Raw genomic sequence first — 23,283 nt, forward strand, 5'->3', positions numbered from 1 at the left:
ATTTTCTCTGGGCCCTTTAACGCCCCCCTGTAGGCCTCCAGCGCCCACAAGGGGGCGTTATCGCCCACTTTAATAAAGACTGGTCTAGACAATCAGTACTGGTCCTTTTCTCCCTTCTTAGTGTCCAATCTCTCATACGACTCATCATAAGCCCTTCGCCACCTCTGCTCTTCACCTTACACCTTATCTCCTTGTACTCCTGTATACTTTCTGCATCTCTCTGAGTATCTCACTTCTCTTTTGACAAACTCTTCCTCTGTATAATCTTCTTCACTTCCCCATGCCATCAGCAGGTTTCCTTATCCTCCTTCTACTGTCCAGATGTTACACCACGCATCCTTCTAGCTGTCACCCTTACTTCTGCTTTAGTTTCCCAGTTATATGGTAGCTCCACAGGTTTTAGCACTCCCCAAGCTTGAGATTACATTTGACATTTTCATATGGAATGGGTGGAAAACAAATTTAAATAAACCCATTCATTTCTGCTCATTTCCATAGCTATAGTGGTCCATGCTAATCAATTTCAAAATTATTTTATTTCTTTCAAATATTTCAGATATTCAAAATTTTGTCATATTTTGGTGTGCAGAATGAAAAATTTAAATGAAAATCCTAAACCAAGCAAGAAGCAGCTGTAGTGTTGGCTGATCTCTCTTTCTACTTCTTACTTCCTGTCGTATTAAAATATTTTGTCCCATCCTTCCTCATCTCAAGATGAAAGAAATTATTTATGTAATCTTTCTTTGGTAAAAAAAGCAGTTGTTCTTTTGTCTTTAAATCAGTTTACATAAAACAATATACATGTTTATTTAATTATGTTTAATTATTAAGTATTTAATTATTTAAGTATTAATGATTGTAAAGAAGCCTGATAAATTTGATAACGATCTGTTGATCCATTTACAAGTGGGGCACTATAATGAAAATGGTCAGATTATACACAGGATTACCTAAAATGAGTCAAGATTTGGGGTTTTGACGTGTACATTTCAGTTCTACCCTTAATTCATGAGCATCTGTTGATTTTCACCATGTGAGTTTTTATATATCATTATGCTTATTAAGTTACCACATTCTGGTCTTGGATTGTAGTTTTGTATTGAGGACACCACCGTTTTGGCATTTTTGTAGTGTCATTGACATATTGTTTATGGTTGCTATGCCCATTGCTGGTTTTGTGGCATATTAAGTTATTGATTCTAGCCTATGAAAGATGGTGTTTCATAGGCTCTCAGTGTCCAAGTCTCTGGATATTGTGATTAATCTTTGCAGAAAATTGTCTTCTCAAAAACATTTTTGGATGTAAAGACTTTGCATATGTTTATTGATTCATCGATTCTGATATTTGCTTTGCATATTGACCTTTTTTTTTTCTATTTTAACAATTTTCCTGGCTTTAGAACTGAGCGTGTTTCAAAAAGTGATTCTATCTTTCCTCCTGGTCATTGTGCAGAAATTTTAAATCTTCAGTATTGTGATGGTGACAGAACAAAATGTGAATCTATTGAAAGTCTGAAGTTATAATGTTGATGCTACTGCTGTCCTTTCCCCTAAAACAGACAAGTGGGCTTCTATAAATATATCATTTAAATATTTCCATACAGTACATACACATTTCAATCAGTTTTCTTTAAGTAAATTCCAAAAGTACATTATGCTCACTAAAATATTATACCTGAGCAACCAGAAAAATTCCTTTTGGAAGACATATAGGAACAGTGGCTATATGATTTTGATGAATTCTTAATTCCCTGAGTTTGATAGTTTACTTTATAAAATGTAACATCAAGAGAAAAAATGTTGGTCTTGTCTGTTCTTCAGAAATTGAGACAACTGTTTTCTGGCAACAATGCTTTGACTTCATTAAGAAAATTCAGATTTTCTGCATTCTGATGTTAAATGTTGAGCCAACTTTATGAACCAATGGAAACAATTAGTGCTTAGCCCAACACATGTTAACACTGCACCTTGAACAGCTGGAAAATGAGTGTGTGAGCAGTACAGAAAATCAAATTTTAAAACTTCAGAATAAATTAAATGATACTGAAGACAAGGCTTGAAAAAAAAACATGACACAGTACTTTCTGAAAGATTAGATTGTGCAAATTCTACAAAATTAATGTCAAGGTTGTTTTTTAAAATCCTTGAAAATGCTATTGGAGAGAACCCTAAAACAGCAGGAGCTCATCACTTACCTGGTAAAATTCTCGTTAGGCTTTTATTATCCAGTTTGACAAATTTTGGGAAAAGAAAATGTATTATTCTCACCAAAGTGAAGAATGAGATTCATTTTAAGAATAATCTGATCTTAATTTTTTTTCTTGGACTTTCTGTAATGGCAGTTAAAAAGAGGACTATTTATGATAGAACGAACATCCATCCATCCATCCATTTTCCAACCCGCTGAATCCGAACACAGGGTCACGGGGGTCTGCTGGAGCCAATCCCAGCCAACACAGGGCACAAGGCAGGGAACCAATCCTGGGCAGGGTGCCAACCCACCGCAGGACACACACAAACACACCCACACACCAAGCACACACTAGGGCCAAATTAGGATCGCCAATCCACCTAACCTGCATGTCTTTGGACTGTGGGAGGAAACCGGAGCGCCCGGAGGAAACCCACGCAGACACGGGGAGAACATGCAAACTCCACGCAGGGAGGACCCGGGAAGCGAACCCGGGTCCCCAGGTCTCCCAACTGCGAGGCAGCAGCGCTACCCACTGCGCCACCGTGCCCTGATAGAACGAACAAACAAACTTTATTTGTCCCCAGGGAGAGATTTGTCTTTTTATAGAAGCTCTTTAAATAAATAAATACATAAATAGGTAGTCAAGTAAGTAAATAAATACAGACACACACACACACACTTTGGTCTGAACACACACTTGAATTACTATAAAGGAAGAAAAGTTAAAAAAAGAAAAGTTTTCACTGCAGTTAGCAGTGACTTATTACGTGTTATCTGGTATGATTTTGTCTTCTCAGTGAAGTTAATGGTTTTAGCTAAAGCATATACCCTACATGTGAAATTCTCCTTATTTATTCCTAGAAGAATTAAAAAAGACTCCTTCCTAATATAGTTTTAAAACATGAATTGGCTTGAACAGTGAATATTAATGGACATATAGAAGTAAACACTGGTTATTAGATAGATAGATAGATAGATAGATAGATAGATAGATAGATAGATAGATAGATAGATAGATAGATAGATAGATAGATAGATAGATAGATAGATAGATAGATAGATAGATACTTTATTAATCCCAATTCACATTCTCCAGCACCAGCATAATGATACAATAAATAATATTAAATTAAAGAATGATAATAATGCAGGTAAAAACAGACAATAACTTTGTATAATGTTAAATGTTAACGTTTACACCCCCGGGTGGAATTGAAGAGTCGCATAGTTTGGGGGAGGAACGATCTCCTCAATCTGTCAGTGGAGCAGGACATTGACAGCAGTCTGTCGCTGAAGCTGCTCTTCTGTCTGGAGATGATACTATTTAGTGGATGCAGTGGATTCTCCATAATTGATAGGAGCCTGCTGAGCGCCCTTCGCTCTGCCACAGATGTTAAACTGTCCAGCTCCATGCCAACAATAGAGCCTGCCTTCCTCACCAGTTTGTCCAGGCGTGAGGCGTCTTTCCTCTTAATGCTGCCTCCCCAGCACACCACTGCGTAGAAGAGGGCGCTCGCCCCAACTGTCTGATAGAACATCTGCAGCATCTTATTGCAGATGTTGAAGGACGCCAGCCTTCTAAGGAAGTATAGTCGGCTCTGTCCTTTCTTGCACAGCGCATCAGTATTGGCAGTCCAGTCTAATTTATCATCCAGCTGCACTCCCAGATATTTATAGGTCTGCACCATCTGCACACAGTCACCTTTGATGATCATGGGGTCTATGAGGGGTCTGGGCCTCCTAAAATCCACCACCAATTCCTTGGTTTTGCTGGTGTTCAGTTGTAGGTGGTTTGAGTCGCACCATTTACCAAAGTCATTGATTAGGTCCCTATACTCATCCTCCAGCCCATTCCTGATGCAGCCCACAATAGCAGTGTCATCAGCAAACTTTTGCACATGGCAAGTCCGATGTATATAGGCTGAACAGGACCGGAGAAAGTACAGTCCCTTGTGGCGCTCCTGTGTTGCTGACCACAATGTCAGACGTGCAGTTCCCAAGACGCACATACTGAGGTCTGTCTTTAAGATAGTCCACGATCCATGCCACTAGGTATGAATCTAATCCCATCTCTGTCAGCTTGTCCCTAAGGAGCAGAGGTTGGATTGTGTTGAAGGCGCTAGAGAAGTCTAGAAACATAATTCTACAGCACCACTGCCTCTGTCCAAGTGAGAGAGGGATCGGTGTAGCATATAGATGATGGCATCCTCCGCTCCCACCTTCTCCTGATATGCAAACTGCAGAGGGTCAAGGACGTGTTGAACCTGTGGCCTAAGGTGGTGAAGCAGCAGCCTCTCCATGGTCTTCATCACATGTGATGTCAGAGCAACAGGCCGAAAGTCATTCAGCTCACTAGGACGTGATACCTTTGGGACTGGGGTGATACAAGATGTTTTCCAAAGCCTCGGGACTCTCCCCTGTTCCAGGCTCAGGTTGAAGATGCGCTGTAGAGGACCCCCCAGCTCCGATGCACAGACCTTCAGCAGTCGTGGCGATACTCCATCTGGACCCGCTGCTTTGCTGGCACGAAGTCTCCTCAGCTGTCTGCTTACTTGCGCTGTTGTAATTATGGGTGGGGATGTCTCTCCTAGTCTGGTATCAGCAGAAGGATGTGTGGAGGGTGCAGTACTCCGAGGTGAGAGTGAGAGTGGGTTAGGGTGGTCAAACCTGTTAAAGAAGTTGTTCATTTGGTTTGCTCTCTTCACGTCTCTCTCGATGGTGGTACCCCGCTTCGAGCTGCAGCCAGTGATGATCTTCATCCCATCCCACACTTCCTTCATGCTGTTATTCTGCAACTTCTGCTCCAGCTTTCTCCTGTACTGCTCCTTCGCCGCCCTGAGCTGCACTCGGAGTTCCTTCTGCACGCGCTTGAGCTCATGCTGATCACCGTCTTTAAAAGCCCTTTTCTTCTGGTTCAAAAGGCTCTTGATGTCACTTGTAATCCATGGCTTGTTGTTAGCATAGCAGTGTACAGTTCTTACTGGAACTACAATGTCCATACAGAAAAATTAAATTAATTAATTAATTTAATAAATTAAATTAATCTGTCATGAGGAATATAGCTTTGCTACATTCTTTATAAATTTGTAATTGTTATTATTATTTTAAGTGGTATTCATTTTATATGTCAGAGGTTTCCTTCCTTTCTTTCCTTACAGAGATTTATTTTAAATGTTGTAATGTATTCTGATTTACATGCTGTACTTTCAGCAAAACCCCCACTTGTTCCATATTAGCAGTATTACTTTTCTACCTACTTTCTAGTTATACTATTTCAGGTGTGTGTTTCATTAGGAGTGCTTATAATAATTAGAAACTATTGATATTTCAGCATGTTATGAACTCACTGTTGTCCAAGGTATGTTTTAGGTATGATGCCATACTTTGTGTCATGTTGGAAAGACTGGTACTCTATATTGTTGGGTTAGTAATGACTGCTATCACTACCAAACCTCTTCCCAGGGAGCATGCGCCCCCTGCTAGATACAATTGGTATATCTGGGATACAGTCACAGTGTGTAACTAAAATTATATTCAAGCCTAGAAGCCTATATTTGTATAAATAATTTAAATGTAGACTATTTAACACTAGAATACAGAGCTCAACAGAGCTGTTCTTTCTCACTGATGCTTTTTACAGTTGCTAAAGAACACTTGCTTTTCTGGATTTGGAAAACTTCAGATATTAAAGGGGTAATAAAGGATTCACTTAAATAAAAAGTATCTCTTATAATGATGATATATATATATATATATATATATATATATATATATATATATATATATATTAGGGATGCACCGATACCACTTTTTTGTAAAACGAGTACGAGTACTTGCATTTCAGTACTCGCCGATACCAAGTACTTGCCGATACCGAGTACTTAATAAAAACATTATTTAAATTTACAGGTAACAGCTTTAGTCATATAATTTAACAAAAAAAACCAAGAAACTCTCGTCTATCCACTGGGAGGTTAGGCTAATTAGCGACACGGGGCTAACACTACTTGTCCAAATATCCGTGGTGAAACTAAACGCAGAGGAGGCTTGCAGTAGGCTGTGGATATGTTTTTTCACGGAGTCGTGTAGTTTAGGCAGCTCCGTGTCAGTCATGTAGTGGCGGCTTGGGACATCATATCTGGGCTCCAGAACATGGAGGAGACGCAGGAATCCCACATTTTCTACCTCCGAGAGTGGCTGGTCACTCAATGCAATGTACTCGATAATTGCCTGTGTTATTTTCACAGCACGTGGATTGTCTCTGGACATTTTCTCTCGTCTTGCAAGAGTTTGCTGCAGCGTGGGTTGTGTTGGTTTAGAAGCGTGGGTAAACTCTTTGTACTCGTTGTCGTGTTGGGATTTTAGGTGCTTGATTAAATTACTTGTGTTAAATGCGCTACCTTTTGAGCCTCCTCTGGACAATTTCGCTGAGCACAATTTGCAGTCCGCCTTTGTTTTGTCGTCTTCATTCACTTTGAAATAGTTCCACACGGCTGACATGTCTCGCCTCGCCTTCTCCCCGCTCTGAGCTGCAGCCGGGGCCTGGGGGCGGGCACTCGGCGCCAGTGATTAACCCCTTACACGCCGCTCAAACATAGACATTTCTCAGACCGTGGTATCGGTCCCCGGTATCGGGGGACTTTTAACGAGTACGAGTACTTTAGAAAATGTGGTGTATCGAGGCCGATACCAGATACCCGTTTCGGTATCGGTGCATCCCTAATATCTATATATAAACTTCATTTGGATCTTGATCTTTGTTTGTCCGCGAATGAATTAGAAGAAGAAGCACTAGATGGCAGTAGAGAGACAGCTAAAACATAGGCATTGCATTAAGAATCTCCTCCAGGCTTATACTACTGAAGACTGTATTACTCCAGTAACACCTCAAAACACAGACATTCAAACTAAACAAATTGTTGTGCTTTAAATTAACTAATCTTTATATATAATCTTCATTTGGGTCTTGATCTTTGTTTGTCCGCGAATTCCACGCATGCGTAGACCACTTTCCAGTTTAGTACGTTGTTGTTACTCACGGATGTCAACTATGTGCCAGAATAACGAAAGGGGTGGTGGACAGTGTTACAATGGTTAGCTCCTGAGCCCTGGTTAGAGAATGAGATTGCCGAAGATAAAAGGTACGTTCCTACGTAACATATGAATGAAAGAAAGACAGTGGGTAAAATGAATGACAACGTAACAGCACGTTCTGGAAATTATTATTGTTACGTTGTAGCCGGCGAGTGCTGCGCGTCTCACAGTTGTACCCTGGCTTGCTCACATGTCAGTGAAGTGATCCCTATTTATGCTTTAAAGAGCCTGCATACCTATGTGTCCCCCTTTTATAATCATTGCTCCGTGTATATTTCCTTACTCTTTGGATTGCCACAAAGCAACCTGCGAGATTGGAGAAAGGTTGAGAAGAGATCGTGAGAGGAAACAACAGCATCGTGAAAATGAGACGGACTATGAACGGAGAGAAGCAGAAATGCTCCTACACCACCACATAATTACTATTCGGACAGTGATTCCGAGTAGGCCGTTCCTATCGAATCAATGTCCAAGGGTTTTGTTTTGTAATTTTGTTTCCCTTATAAAAAATCATAATGCTGTGCAACGAAGGGCCCAGTTCACGCCTGGCAGCCGCGTTTAAACAGGGAGCCCTTCACAGACAACTTTAACACACGCAACGTAGTTGGGCGCACATGGCTAGTATATATATATATATATATATATATATATATATATATATATATATATATATATATATATATCTATATCTATATATATCATATATATATATCATACTAGCAAAATACCCGCGCTTCGCAGCGGAGAAGTAGTGTGTTAAAGAGGTTATGAAAAAAAAAAGGAAACATTTTAAAAATAACGTAACATGATTGTCAATGTAATTGTGTTGTCATTGTTATGAGTGTTGCTGTCTTTTATATATATAATATACACACACACACACACATAAAAATATATATGCATATATATACATATCTACATATACACATATCTACATATATACCGTCTTTTTCCGAAAATAAGACATCCCCCGAAAATAAGCCCTATCGAGATTTTCGGAACTTTTTGTAATATAAGCCCTCCCCCGAAAATAAGCCCTAGTTAAAATAATGTGAAAAAAAGAATTCGTTAAAAAATGCTGTTGATTTATTAAGTATGTTTAGCTTCCCTAATACTCGTATTTCAGAGAAATGTTTGAAATAAAATATTCCGAGAAATTCATTGTTTACCTCTACAGTTCGTTTCAAATTAATTCTTGGAATTTATCTTAAAAATACAACATAAGGCAGCATGAATACATACCGTAAATATTGTGTCCGCTCTGCTCTGCTGTGTTGTACTGCGTCGCGCGTATCGCAGAGTATGGTCGAATGAGGTGGGGAGGGGGTGGAGGGGGGCATGCATATGCGGAATGCGACGGAATGCGTCGTTGGCGCACACTATAAATAATTGTTCGTTAAGGCAGCAGTCTACATTGAGCGACAGTGCAGATGCAATGTTTGTTCATTTCAGTCTTGTAAGTCTGATTATTTCCTCATACGTAATTTTATTTTTTATAAAGTGAATAATTTTTAACCGCAGTTAAAATGAGTACAAAACGAAAGAGCTATTCCGTCGAGTACAAAAAGGGAATTGTGGAAGACTCCAGGGGTGTAAATCTTGATTTATGACGATGTTCCAGAAGAAGATGACATGACTGTAATTGAATAAATTTTAATTTCTGTATTCTGTGTAAAATAAATAAATATTAAATAAAAATATATAAATATACTTTTATTTTTGTCCTCCCCCGAAAATAAGCCCTAGTGCGTATTTTGGACCAAAAAAGAAAGTAAGACAGTGTCTTATTTTCGGAAAAAGACGGTATATACATATACACATCCACATATATATACATATATATATATATATATATATATATATATATATATACACACATATCAACATATATATACACACATACATAAACACACACACACATATATATATATATACATATATATATACATATATATATATATATATATATATATATATATATACACACACAGACACATATATATATATATAAATATTTGCATATCTACATATATACACATCTAGATATATATACACATATATATATACATATGTACATATACAGTGGTGTGAAAAACTATTTGCCCCCTTCCTGATTTCTTATTTTTTTGCATGTTTGTCACACAAAATGCTTCTGATCATCAAACACATTTAACCATTAGTCAAATATAACACAAGTAAAAACAAAATGCAGTTTGTAAATGGTGGTTTTTATTATTTAGGGAGAAAAAAAAATCCAAACCTACATGGCCCTGTGTGAAAAAGTAATTGCCCCCTAAACCTAATAACTGCTTGGGCCACTCTTAGCAGCAATAACTGCAATCAAGCGTTTGCAATAACTTGCAATGAGTCTTTTACAGCACTCTGGAGGAATTTTGGCCCACTCCTCTTTGCAAAATTGTTGTAATTCAGCTTTATTTGAGGGTTTTCTAGCATGAACCGCCTTTTTAAGGTCATGCCATAGCATCTCAATTGGATTCAGGTCAGGACTTTGACTAGGCCACTCCAAAGTCTTCATTTTGTTTTTCTTCAGCCATTCAGAGGTGGATTTGCTGGTGTGTTTTGGGTCATTGTCCTGTTGCAGCACCCAAGATCGCTTCAGCTTGAGTTGACGAACAGATGGCTGGACATTCTCCTTCAGGATTTTTTGGTAGACAGTAGAATTCATGGTTCCATCTATCACAGCAAGCCTTCCAGGTCCTGAAGCAGCAAAACAACCCCAGACCATCACACTACCACCACCATATTTTACTGTTGGTATGATGTTCATTTTCTGAAATGCTGTGTTCCTTTTACGCCAGATGTAACGGGACATTTGCCTTCCAAAAAGTTCAACTTTTGTCTCATCAGTCCACAAGGTATTTTCCCAAAAGTCTTGGCAATCATTGAGATGTTTCTTAGCACAATTGAGACGAGCCCTAATGTTCTTTTTGCTTAAGTGGTTTGCGTCTTGGAAATCTGCCATGCAGGCCGTTTTTTGCCCAGTCTCTTTCTTATGGTGGAGTCGTGAACACTGACCTTAATTGAGGCAAGTGAGGCCTGCAGTTCTTTAGACATTGTCCTGGGGTCTTTTGTGACCTCTCGGATGAGTCGTCTCTGCGCTCTTGGGGTAATTTTGGTCGGCCGGCCACTCCTGGGAAGGTTCACCACTGTTCCATGTTTTTGCCATTTGTGGATAATGGCTCTCACTGTGGTTCGCTGGAGTCCCAAAGCTTTAGAAATGGCTTTATAACCTTTACCAGACTGATAGATCTCAATTACTTCTGTTCTCATTTGTTCCTGAATTTTTTTGGATCTTGGCATGATGTCTAGCTTTTGAGGTGCTTTTGGTCTACTTCTCTGTGTCAGGCAGCTCCTATTTAAGTGATTTCTTGATTGAAACAGGTGTGGCAGTAATCAGGCCTGGGGGTGGCTATGGAAATTGAACTCAGGTGTGATACACCACAGTTAGGTTATTTTTTAACAAGGGGGCAATTACTTTTTCACACAGGGCCATGTAGGTTTGGATTTTTTTTCTCCCTAAATAATAAAAACCATCATTTAAAAACTGCATTTTGTGTTTACTTGTGTTATATTTGACTAATGGTTAAATGTGTTTGATGATCAGAAACATTTTGTGTGACAAACATGCAAAAGAATAAGAAATCAGGAAAGGGGCAAATAGTTTTTCACACCACTGTATATATATATATCTAGACATACATACATAGATAGATTGACACATATATATATACATATGTACATATATATATATATATATGTAATTGTGTTGTCATTGTTATGAGTGTTGCTGTCATATATATATATATATATATATATATATATATATATATATATATATTTATATATATAGCAAAATACCCGCGCTTCGCAGCGGAGAAGTACTGTGTTAAAGAGGTTATGTAAACATATATATATACATATACATATATACATATATATACATATCTACATATACAGATATCTACATATAGCAAAATACCCGCGCTTCGCAGCGGAGAAGTAGTGTGTTAAAGAGGTTATGTAACTATATATATACATAAACATATATACATATATATACATATCTACATATACACATATCTACATATACATACGTATATATACATATACACATCCACATATACATATATATATACATATACAAATTTACATATCTACATATATATATATAAATAGCAAAATACCCGCGCTTCGCAGCGGAGAAGTAGTGTGTTAAAGAGGTTATGAAAAAAAAAAGGAAACATTTTAAAAATAACGTAACATGATTGTCAATGTAATTGTGTTGTCATTGTTATGAGTGTTGCTGTCTTTTATATATATATAATATACACACACACACACACACATAAACATATATATACATATACATATATATACATATCTACATATACACATATCTACATATATATACTGTACATATATATATATATATATACACATATCAACATATATATACACACATACATAAACACACACATATACATATACACATACATACATACACACACACACACACATATATATATATATATATATATATATATATATATATATATATATATACACACACATATATACATAAATATTTACATATCTACATATATACACATCTACATATATATACACATATATATACATATCTACATATATATCTAGACATACATAGATAGATTGACACATATATATATACATATCTACATATATATATATGTAATTGTGTTGTCATTGTTATGAGTGTTGCTGTCATATATATATATATATATATATATATATATATATATATATATATATATATATATATATATATATATCAAAATACCCGCGCTTCGCAGCGGAGAAGTAGTGTGTTAAACAGGTTATGTAAACATATATATATACATATACATATATACATATGTATACATATCTACATATACAGATATCTACATATAGCAAAATACCCGCGCTTCGCAGCGGAGAAGTAGTGTGTTAAAGAGGTTATGTAACCATATATATACATAAACATATATACATATATATACATATCTACATATACACATATCTACATATACATATACACATCCACATATACATATATATATACATACACAAATTGACATATCTACATATACATATATATATAGATATAAATATAGACATACATACTGGGCGGCACGGTGGCGCAGTGGGTAGCGCTGCTGCCTCGCAGTTGGGAGATCTGGGGACCTGGGTTCGATTCCCGGGTCCTCCCTGCGTGGAGTTTGCATGTTCTCCCCGTGTCTGCGTGGGTTTCCTCCGGGCGCTCCGGTTTCCTCCCACAGTCCAAAGACATGCAGGTTAGGTGGATTGGCGATTCTAAATTGGCCCTAGTGTGTGCTTGGTGTGTGGGTGTGTTTGTGTGTGTCCTGTGGTGGGTTGGCACCCTGCCCAGGATTGTTTCCTGCCTTGTGCCCTGTGTTGGCTGGGATTGGCTCCAGCAGACCCCCGTGACCCTGTGTTCGGATTCAGCGGGTTGGAAAATGGATGGATGGATGGATATATACATACATACATTCACATATATATATATATATATATATATACTGTATATATACATATCTACTTATTGGCTCCTGTATTTAGGATATAGCGGGTTGGATAATGGATGGATGGACATCTGTATGCATAGCCCTATTTGCCCGTTTTCGTTTTTTTTCTTTCTTCAGTAATATTTCAGTAAACCCGGAGCTTGTCAGTTCAAATCCTGGTACTGACACCACTGTGTGACCCTGAGGAAGTCACTTCACCTGCCTGTGCTGCAAAAAACAAAAGTAATGTAACAAATTGTACCTCAGATGTTGCAAGTTGCTGGAATAAAGGCATAAGTACAATAGATAAATATGTATTATACACATAGGAACTATTCATTTATTTTCAGTTAAGTCATCTGCAGCAAACTTTTATAAATGAGGGTTTCTCATTTTTAGAAAGTGCAAACTGTTTCTTCTTCATTGACGTTTTCTCTTGGAGAGGTTTTTTCATTTCATTGAAAATTAAAGCAGCAGCTGCCAAAATATGTAGCTTTCTTATTAATTTTTCAACATTGTGTAAAATAAATTTATAAAGTAACATAAAATGTTTAAATACTGGTTATCCTTTTACACTAAAATATTACTAAAGAGATACAAAAAAAGTAAAATGGATATGTTCTTTTTCTTTAAGGAGATTAAATATTACTGAAGAAAGAAAAAAAAATAAAACAGCTTAATGGGGCTATGCATATGAACTTAAAAGGTTTAAATAAAACAGAAATATATATTTTATTTTTACTTGCTTAACTTGTGTAGGGTGTATCCTGTAGCAAAGCCCTAACTTTTTTCGTGAAAGCCCATTTCAGTCAATAAGTCTTAAAAAAAGGTGTAAAGATATTGACAATAAGCTACGCAAACCCAGGAAGACATGGAATCGTTTAAATCAAGTATCATTACATCTTCCTTTCTTAAAGAGAAGTAAGGCAGTACTTATAAGCTTACATATTTATATATAGAAATACATACATATATATATATATATATCTATAAGCCGTGCAAGCACTCTTGAGAATGCAACGTATAGTTGTACAGAAGAAAAGCAATCTTGCCTCAAATGAATGGCAACCTTTTGTAGATCTATGAAATTAATTTAAACTTTAGGTTTACACGGTGCTTTCTTTCCGAAGTACCTGCACTCATGAATATGTCTGTATGTGTCAGTCGGTCAAATCCACGCGCTTTGCACCGGCGAAGTACCGCTTTTAAACTTTTATTAAGAAGAAAAGAAAACCTTTTTAAATTGAGGGAAAATATACTAACAACAGTTTGTTAAGGATCTGTTTTTTTGTGAAGCTACCTTCACTCGAGTGATCACTTCGACCTGACTTGCTGGCCAACTATAAGCGTTACCTAGTAGGTAACCACCCATACAATCAGATTGTGAATCAGACTACGAATGCCGTGAATGTAATTACCCCGATCTACATGTTGTCAAATAAACGAACCACACGCCGTGACGCGGAATGTAATTACCCCGATCTACATGTTGTCAAATAAACTAACCACACGCCGTGGCGCAATTTTAGGGGCTTTGCCTGTAGCGCTGACGTCCGAGGTTCGATTCCCGTAAGGGAGTGAAGTGAGTGGGTGGTTACCTACCAGGTAATGCTTATGGTTGGCCAGCAAGTGAGGTAACATCAGCCACGGTGCCTTCAGTTGTGAGAAGCAGATCATAGAATGATTGAAAATAGTTTACTGTCAAATAATGCAAAGAGTACGCGACACGTCTTTCCCCCTTATTCTTGGCTCATCAGGCGTACACACTCACTGCACTCGCTTACGGTAATCGAACCTCGGACGTCAGCGCTAGAGGGGCTTCGCAGCGGTGAAGTATTGCTTTTAAATTTTAATTAAGAACAAAAGAAAACCTTTTTAAATTAAGTCTTAAAAAGAGGTGTAAAGATATTGACAATAAGCTACGCAAACGCACCAAGGAATGCAATCGTTTAAATCAAGGCGCGAGTCGAAAAACACCATCCCATAATATTAGTTAACGATTAACACATTTCTATATGTATTGTAAGCATACAATACAACTGATAATATGTTGCGCTTATTTATCTGGTGTACCGACATTTTTGCGCGTTTAACGTCTGAAATCTAACGTGGTTTGTGGCCTTCAGAATGAAAACAGTTTCCATTTACCTTTTTAGTAAAAGGCGAGCTTTTAAGCCTGAGAAATCACCCCGTAAATGCAAACGTTTAATTGCACATGTGTTAATATGTATGCTTACACAGTATTAAAAGACACTCAAAAATTAACGTCATTTACCTTCGTTCCCGCGTTTGATTCGTGCTGTAAATCTCTTCCTTGTTTTTAGTTCACGTGATTACGTAGGAGGCGTGATGACACGATACGTGACTCCGCCTCCTCCATTACAGTATATGGACAAAAAACAGGTTCCAGTTATGACCATTACGCGTAGAATTTCGAAATGAAACCTGCCTAACTTTTGTAAGTAAGCTGTAAGGAATGAGCCTGCCAAATTTCAGCCTTCCACCTACACGGGAAGTTCGAGAATTAGTGATGAGTCAGTCAGTGAATCAGTGAGGGCTTTGCCTTTTATTAATATGTATAGATATATTATCTGCATTACAGATTCAGAGCATACTTTTCCCAGTGATTTGTCTTCCATATTAAACTATACAAAAGCATTCAAGTATAGTATCTTGGAGTTATGGTCACAAGAAAACTTAAAAGATGTTTTCAGTTTTAATTTTTGCAATATTATAGAAATCCTTTTTCACAGATGGTCTTCTCTTCGTCCCACTTTAGCTGGGAGAAGTAATACTGTTAAAATGAATATTCTTTTCAAGTTTTTATATCTTTTTATTCTTCTGTATGCTGTACTCATTCTTTTTTAAAAATCTGGATACATTTTTAATGTCATTTCTTTGGAATGCATAAAGTCCTTTGTTTTGAGACTTTACTTTGTGGAAGGTTGCTATTAGTGCACACTTTTAGAGATCTCTGTATTGGCAGTGTATATAATTCAAGAAAAATGCTTCTAGTAGCATGCTATATATTTTATAATGCCTGAAACTATGCTAGCAATTTATGTCAAGGAACACATCCTTAGATGATCTTAGGCAGTGACGGAAGCATGAACTTTCAAAAAGAGTCTCAGATGAAGAATGTAACTCAGCTTGTATATTAGACTCATCAGCTCTAATTATCTAATATCTATCTGGAACAAGTTAAAAAAAAAAAAAAATTTCATTAAGTAATGAAATTTATAATTCGCTAGGCTGTATGTTTTGGGAATAGTCCAAAAATATTTGCTTCTCTCTGATACCTTTGAATTTTATATTATTTCCAGTCCTTTAATTGCCTCATTTGTAGTAACGCCAGGTAGAAGAAAATTGTGATATCCTGCACCACATTGCTTATTCATTCATTAGGAAAGTGATACATTATCTAAAACTAGAACAGAAGCAAATTGTCTCCATGAGGAACAGTTATAACCTTTCTCAGAATTTGGCAAGAATAAATGTTGTTCTAAAATAAATACTGAACCTCACTTTAACCTCTTTAATGTCTCACTGTACATAAAGAATTACCTCAGACTGAACACTCTGTTCACACTATTTCACATAAATTGAATCTTAAACTTAATCTTAAGTGTTTCATATGTAGCGTTGATTGTTCTGTATTTTTGACAGAATTGCTTTGCCTAATCTAATTTGATTTATAAAGTCAGTACAGTTATGTATTTGCATTTATATATTACTACTGATCTTCATATCCTCATCCCTTTTCCACTAACAATCTGAGCAAATATGGGTATACTGCATCAGATGATAAAAATTCAACTTGAATATGGACTGTAGGCAATTCATACATTGGATATGCTAGCTTTCATAAAACGTAGAGCTAAAAGAGATGAGAGATTGGCTACTGCTTATCTGCTGTATTGTAGAACTTGCTCTTAAAGCTTCTTCCGTCCATTCTTTTTGTTTTGCTTTAAACCTTCTTGTTGTTTCCTCTATTTATATATCAGAGGAAAAAGAAGTCATCCATTTTTTTTTTCTTTTGTAGCAAGTGACAGGAACTCTTCTAATGCATGTACGGTATAAACAACTCTAAATGTAGCAGGGATTGTTATACCAAAGAAGTAAAGATCAGCTCCTTAACAAAACTGTAAATCAAACTCAAAAGTCACTAAAAGGGCAAAAACAAAAACCTAAAATATTCCTTAAATTAAATTGTTTGAGAAACTAAAATTCTGCCACTGACAAGAGTTATCATTTATTTTCACTAAGTACCTTTTTTTATTGTGTCTACCAAGGCCCCAAATAAGCCATATTCTTACAACACTTAGAGTAACCAAGCTTCCAAAGAGTGACAGTGGGTGATGTGAAAAATACATGAATTGACACCAAAAAAATGCAAAAATAATTTGAATAACATGTACCCTGAATTTGATAGTTTGATAATCTAGTACAGTTGTAGGAGTAAATATTACTGCATACTAGCTCCCATCTACAGCTATTTTGAGCAGGCACTTTTAGAACTCTCAGAGAATGTAAGGGGGTTTCACGCAAGTATTTAAAAAAATGAGTTTAAGTTGATTTTATGTTTTATATATGATAGCTCTGTTCATCTTAAATGTTTACAATTTGCCATAACTCCTAGATGATAGCTTTTAAGAGTGGGGTGTCTTACAACATTTTTAAAAGCTAGTTTTATCAGGCTTCAGAGGTGTTGTTTGTCCTCCAAATTCATAATACAACATCCTCTTTCCATGATAATACCTGCAGCTCAGTTGAACAACTCACAAGCATGTATATTAGTACTGAAAATTTCCATATGTAACACACTTTTGTTAATCTACAGTTGTAGATTAATAATTCTTAATTTTCTTCATCATAATTGTGCTATCAGTTCAGTATATTTTCATAGATTCTCTCCTTGCCTCTATTATATGCTGTGTATCCAATCTGCTAAATGCCTAGTAGCTAATATGGTGGACTAACTTGCAATATGAATAAACGGTTTTCTGAACAGCTAAAGGTATGTTTGAATTAATAGTAGTTTAATATTTTTTAAGCAAGTCTGCATGGCAATAAACACACTGGCAAACTACAATAATGTGCTTCTGCTTTCCAAAAAGGAAAAAAATAAGATGAGATTAAGTATAGTGACTCAAAATTACTGACACACTTTATCAAGCTCTCATATTTGACATTACATTATGCAGAAGTGTTTTTCAATGCATAATACATATGTTCAAATAGAAATAATTGTTCAAGTGATTTGCACACATGTGATCATTAATAGAATTGTTTTAACATTTTTAGAAAGCTGTTGACATGTTGCTGGACAATGAAGACAAAATATCAGTGAGTATCACTCATTTTTTTCTGCTACAGTATTATATGGCTTCATAATTATTTTTTTGAAACTGTTTTAGTTTAAGCACTGAAAAGATAAGAGAGTGCTTTTGGAGGATTGAAAAGTGAATAGGTCTACTCAGTTCTTTAATTGGTTATTTGAGATATCATGTTTTTTGTCTTTAGATTGATAAAGTTGTGGAGGAACTTGCACAACATCCTGCAATGCAACACGTGGTGAGTGCAAACGTTTACCTCTTCAATTGGACACAGGAATTTTACTAATCTATAGAGAAAGAGTGAGGGAGTGAGCAGTTTACTTTATGCATTATTCAGTTAATTCTAACACTTCTTTAATAATTTCGAGTTTACTATAGTACAGGTAGTGTGCACTGCATATATAATGTTGAGACTTAATACACATCTCTATAGTTAGAAAACTGAAGAACCCCAGTTAGCTTAAACAATATATTTCAGTGTTTTCAGTACCTTTTAAATTATGTATTTCTCCTATTTACCCGAGTGTTTAAGCAGTTACCAAACTCTTCTTGTTAAAATCAGTTTTTTTTTTTTTTTTATTCTGGTCTGTTCTGCTCTGCTAAGGTGGAAATCATCCACAGATAAAGCACCAGTCTGTCACCAAGCATGTACTCTCACACATAAAACAGAAGAATTGTTTTTCTCACAGTTCATGATAGAGGTGTACTGCTAGTGTAAAAGCAATACTTACTGTATGCAAGTTGCAGTTTTATTAGTTATGCATAGCTTAGCTTGAAACAAGTTACATATTAATGCAATTTGCCTTAATGATGGTTCAGTTGGTAAAGATGTCATCACCAAGTTGCACTTGATTTATTTTATTTTTATTTGGTGAATACTGTGTAATGCACCTGGGCTCGAAGTCTTGAAGGAATAGTATTATTACTGGAAGTTGCACTGTTATTTATTTTATTGTTATTATTTGTTAGTTTAAATATTATGCAATTTAATGATGGTAAAGTTGTTTTAAAAGTCACTTTAACGTGTCAGTGGACAGAGATTGTTAACATTAACAGAAAGTGTAGTTGGTTTACAAAACATATTTACTATTTATTCCTTTTCTAAGACATGTTCAGTGCAATGCAACTTTTGACAAGCACCTCTGACTATTTTATTAAGTCTAAATGCCTCTTTGGATGGTTGAAAATATGTTGTCAAAATTTTACCTTAAGTTGTTTGCAAAATTTGTTCAATAAACAAGGTTCTATATTTTGACTGCCACTGCCATGCAATGTGATTCCTTCTCTTCATTAGTACCACCCCCTTGAAAAGTATCACTTTATGGGGCCATGCAAACCTGTGTTAATAATTGTGTGCACATTAAAATGTTTTTTTGTTCAATGTACAATTTTCATGACAGTGGAATAGGTTATTCTTAGCCAGTCTACTGCAGTAATTGCAGTGGAAAATGTGGTTAACATCCACTCATGCATGGGGAAAAAAATACTGTTGAATACCATGAAACCGGTATAATTTTGAGAAATACCGTGATATAGAATTTTGGTCATACCGCCCAGCACTAGGTTATTCTACAGCAATAACAGCGGTCTCATTCCATGGGGCTCAATGCACTCTCATCTGCCTCGTTCTTTTCCTGACTGCACATTCATAAATTTGCAAAAATCTCAAGTAAACTTTTTTCACGTTGTCATTATGGGATGTTGTGTGTAGAATTCTGAGGAAAAAAATGAATTTAATCCATTTTGGAATAAGGCTGCAATATAACAAAATGTGGAAAAAGTGATGCGCTGTGAATACTTTCCGGATGCACTGTATGTGCAGTCATTGCTGAGTATCTACTTGCGATTCTCTTTGTGATTGTTTTTTTTTTTTTTTTAAACAAACATGACTGTCTCACTTTATTACATGCAAATAAGTGGTATGAATTAAAGGTTATTCACATTTGAGATGGTTGTAACTGGAGAATGAGCTTTTATAGTAGCATTGTACGCAGGCTCTAGACAATAATTGAGCGAATGATAAACTGACTTTACAAAGGCATTCCCAGTTGTTTTAGCTATTTTGGGAAATAGGTACTGACTAAAGGCGAGTCAAGTAGTAACATATTTTTAACAGTGTTGATATGACAAACACCATGCAAACAACATGAAAAATAACATATATTTTCTACAGATTTGAGTTTGATACACTTGGTATATATCATAATGCCTAACTGAAACAGGTGGTTCTTAGTCTAGTTACTTTCTAAACTTCTAATCTCCTTATTTCTCAGCTACTTTTTCTCTACTCTGTTTACTTTTTCCCCCCTAATGTCTGGGAATCCTTCCTCCTTGTCAGGGAGCTGTTTTCATCTTCCTTACCACTCTGAGCTCGATACAGGTTATGTTTATTTTTTAATGCTACCAGCATTTCACATGCTTCTCCAAGAAATGAGCCCCTAACAGGCTTTTGAGGCACTATATCATACTGCTGTCTGGTATCACATGGTTTCTGCAACCCAGATCCAAGATATTTTATTAATGGACTGTGCACCCAGGCTTCATCATGGGCCATATGTATTTTTTAACAAGCAGTGGGACTCTCCATGACTGTCTTTTAGGGAGACACGGTTGGGCTGCTGTAAATGCCTTCCACCAAATGCATCTATAAGTTTTGTATTTTAAACTCTAAACTATGGAGTTCATTTCACAGATTAAATTACTGGACTCTGGTCTCATCAAGCCAGATAGTCATGACACGATTTCATTTACTTGTGAAGCACATTAAGTGTTTCCTCATGGAGCATACTGCTACTTAGGTAGTTTACCAGGGACCTGCCACAGCTTTCTTGTCCTGAGCGGAGTTTTTTTTTTCCTCCTTGCAAGCAGCAAATGTTTAGGCTGTGCTCATTTGGTAGATCACTGAAATAAATATTCTAGCAATGCCATTATTAGCCTAAAAGCTTTTCTTTATTCTTTTGAAACTTATTTTTTAATATTGGACATAAGAATTTATTTTAAAACTTTTATAATCATTCAACCCAACAAATGCAGTCTTGTTCATAATTGTTTTCAGTTGCTTTAATAACACCTAATATCAACACTGGTTTGGAAACAGTTTCCAAAGGTTATGGTAGCTATTTTTAGAGATTTGCAGATTAACTACCTTCTGTGTTGGTTCTTGAAGGAAAAAATCTTTTAATTGCACATATTACAACAGAGTTGTAATGTATTTAATGTTTGTTTCTGTTACCAACAGTTATCCTACATCAGTGTTAATTTTTTAATATTTTTAACACATAATACTTACAACTGTATTTTAAATATGTACTTTTTTTTTTTTCTACACAGTATCTTCATAAGCTATTTAAACGTGATCCACACAAGGGTCACAAATACCATGAGATGTTGATTAGCCTATATGCAGAATATGATCGACCAAATCTCCTACCCTTCTTGAGAGACAGCACACATTGTCCTCTAGAAAAGGTATTAAAATAACTAATAAAGTAAGTCTTTAATGCATATCATGTAGTGGAAATGTATTTTTTTTTCGTTTGTATTGCTTTTTGTAAGCACCAGTGCACCATTTGAACTGATTATCTAGTACTGTTGTGACAGAACTTTCAAAGCCAGTTTGGCAAAGAAAGCTAATATTTTTGAGTATTTTTTTAACATGATGCATGGTCTGTAGAAAGGAATGTTTAGTACTTGGTTTAAGAATTAATTATATATTTATGTAAATAAATTTGATGTTAACTTTCAGAAAAAAATAAATTAGAAAATGATTTGGAAACAATGTAAAGATATATTAAAACATCAGGAGGCTAAAAAAATACATTAAACTGAACAACAATGATTTGCTAACTCTGTTATTCAAGTTATATGACTTAGGTTCACAATTCTATCGAGATACAGAAATGCTCAAGTAGGTTCATCATTAGTTCATTTTAAATTCTGTAATAAATAATCTTTGAATCTTTGCAGCACATATGGTTACATACTGTACTTATTGTACATTGGTACAATATATAATTATGAAAATGGAGGATTCCATAATGCTAAAGTGTAGTACTAATCAATCACAAAGAAGACCCAAAACTGCTATTATTTTTGGGATATATTTTTTCTTTAATTTAATTTATAATACTAAATATTACTGTAATGCATTCATTAATTTATTTCATAATATTGCATTTCCTTTTGAAAAATTAAAATGTATTTTAATGTCTTTTAGGCTTTGGAAATTTGCCAACAGAGGAATTTTGTGGAAGAAACTGTGTTTTTGCTAAGTATGTTACCAATTAACAGCATAATGGTTTGATAATATTTGGTTCAAATCAGCCCTGAGGTTCTTCTGCATGCATTCTGTAAATCCCTCCACTTGTTCATTTTTATCATATATATAGCTGTCCAGTTTGTACAATCGGGATATGTTTCTTGCAGGGTGTTTTCCCATGGAATAATGTAAATGTTCATGTAGGTATCAGTAAAGAGCATGTATAAGGAAACGTGTGTCTGGAAGTTTTGGTTATATTTTATTTACAGGTAGCTTAGTCTCATATAAACTGCTCTTGTAGGACCAATGCTGCAAATCTGCAGTACTACCATCAGAAACTGAAGAAGAGATTGTTTGGGACAGCTAGTTTTAGTGTGCATTGAGCTCTATAATTTTCTCCTTCTTTATCTGAATTTCTTTTTTTTCTCTTGCTGTATATGTGCTGCCTTGTTCATCTCAGTTCAGTTTGTTGTCATTTTATTTAACAGTAATATATAAATTAATATATACAAAGTGTATAGCGGTATATCTTACAAAAGAAGTAATAATCTAACAGTACAAGTAAGTGAGCTGAAGAATTGTCAGAAATGTTGAATTAGTATTGCAGACTGATTTGTATACAGGTTCTTGCATTGCTAAGTCTCACACAGGGGTCATGCAGCTAACAGTTTAATAGCCTGGAATAAATTTTTTGTGAGTCACTGGTAACAGCATTCAGCAGCATTTTACATTATTGATTGTTGTGTGGCAGGTAGCCAAACCATTTGTTAATGGGAGCATTTGGGGTCTCAGACAAAGTACTTTCTATAGGTGTTAGTGTCCTATATGGAAGGG

General features: G+C 35.9%; 1 protein-coding gene across 1 annotated transcript in view; it reads left to right on the plus strand.

Moving 5' to 3' along the window:
- Positions 1–23,283, plus strand: part of vps41 (VPS41 subunit of HOPS complex) — a 198,518-nt gene that overhangs the window by 158,073 nt on the left and 17,162 nt on the right. Inside the window, exons 20-23 of the mRNA XM_028803981.2 lie at positions 18,160–18,201; positions 18,379–18,429; positions 21,522–21,659; positions 22,408–22,462. Coding sequence (XP_028659814.1) covers positions 18,160–18,201; positions 18,379–18,429; positions 21,522–21,659; positions 22,408–22,462 — 286 coding nt within the window. The remainder of the gene's footprint in view (positions 1–18,159; positions 18,202–18,378; positions 18,430–21,521; positions 21,660–22,407; positions 22,463–23,283) is intronic.

Source organism: Erpetoichthys calabaricus, chromosome 6, assembly GCF_900747795.2.
Source record: "Erpetoichthys calabaricus chromosome 6, fErpCal1.3, whole genome shotgun sequence".
Lineage (NCBI taxonomy): Eukaryota > Metazoa > Chordata > Cladistia > Polypteriformes > Polypteridae > Erpetoichthys > Erpetoichthys calabaricus.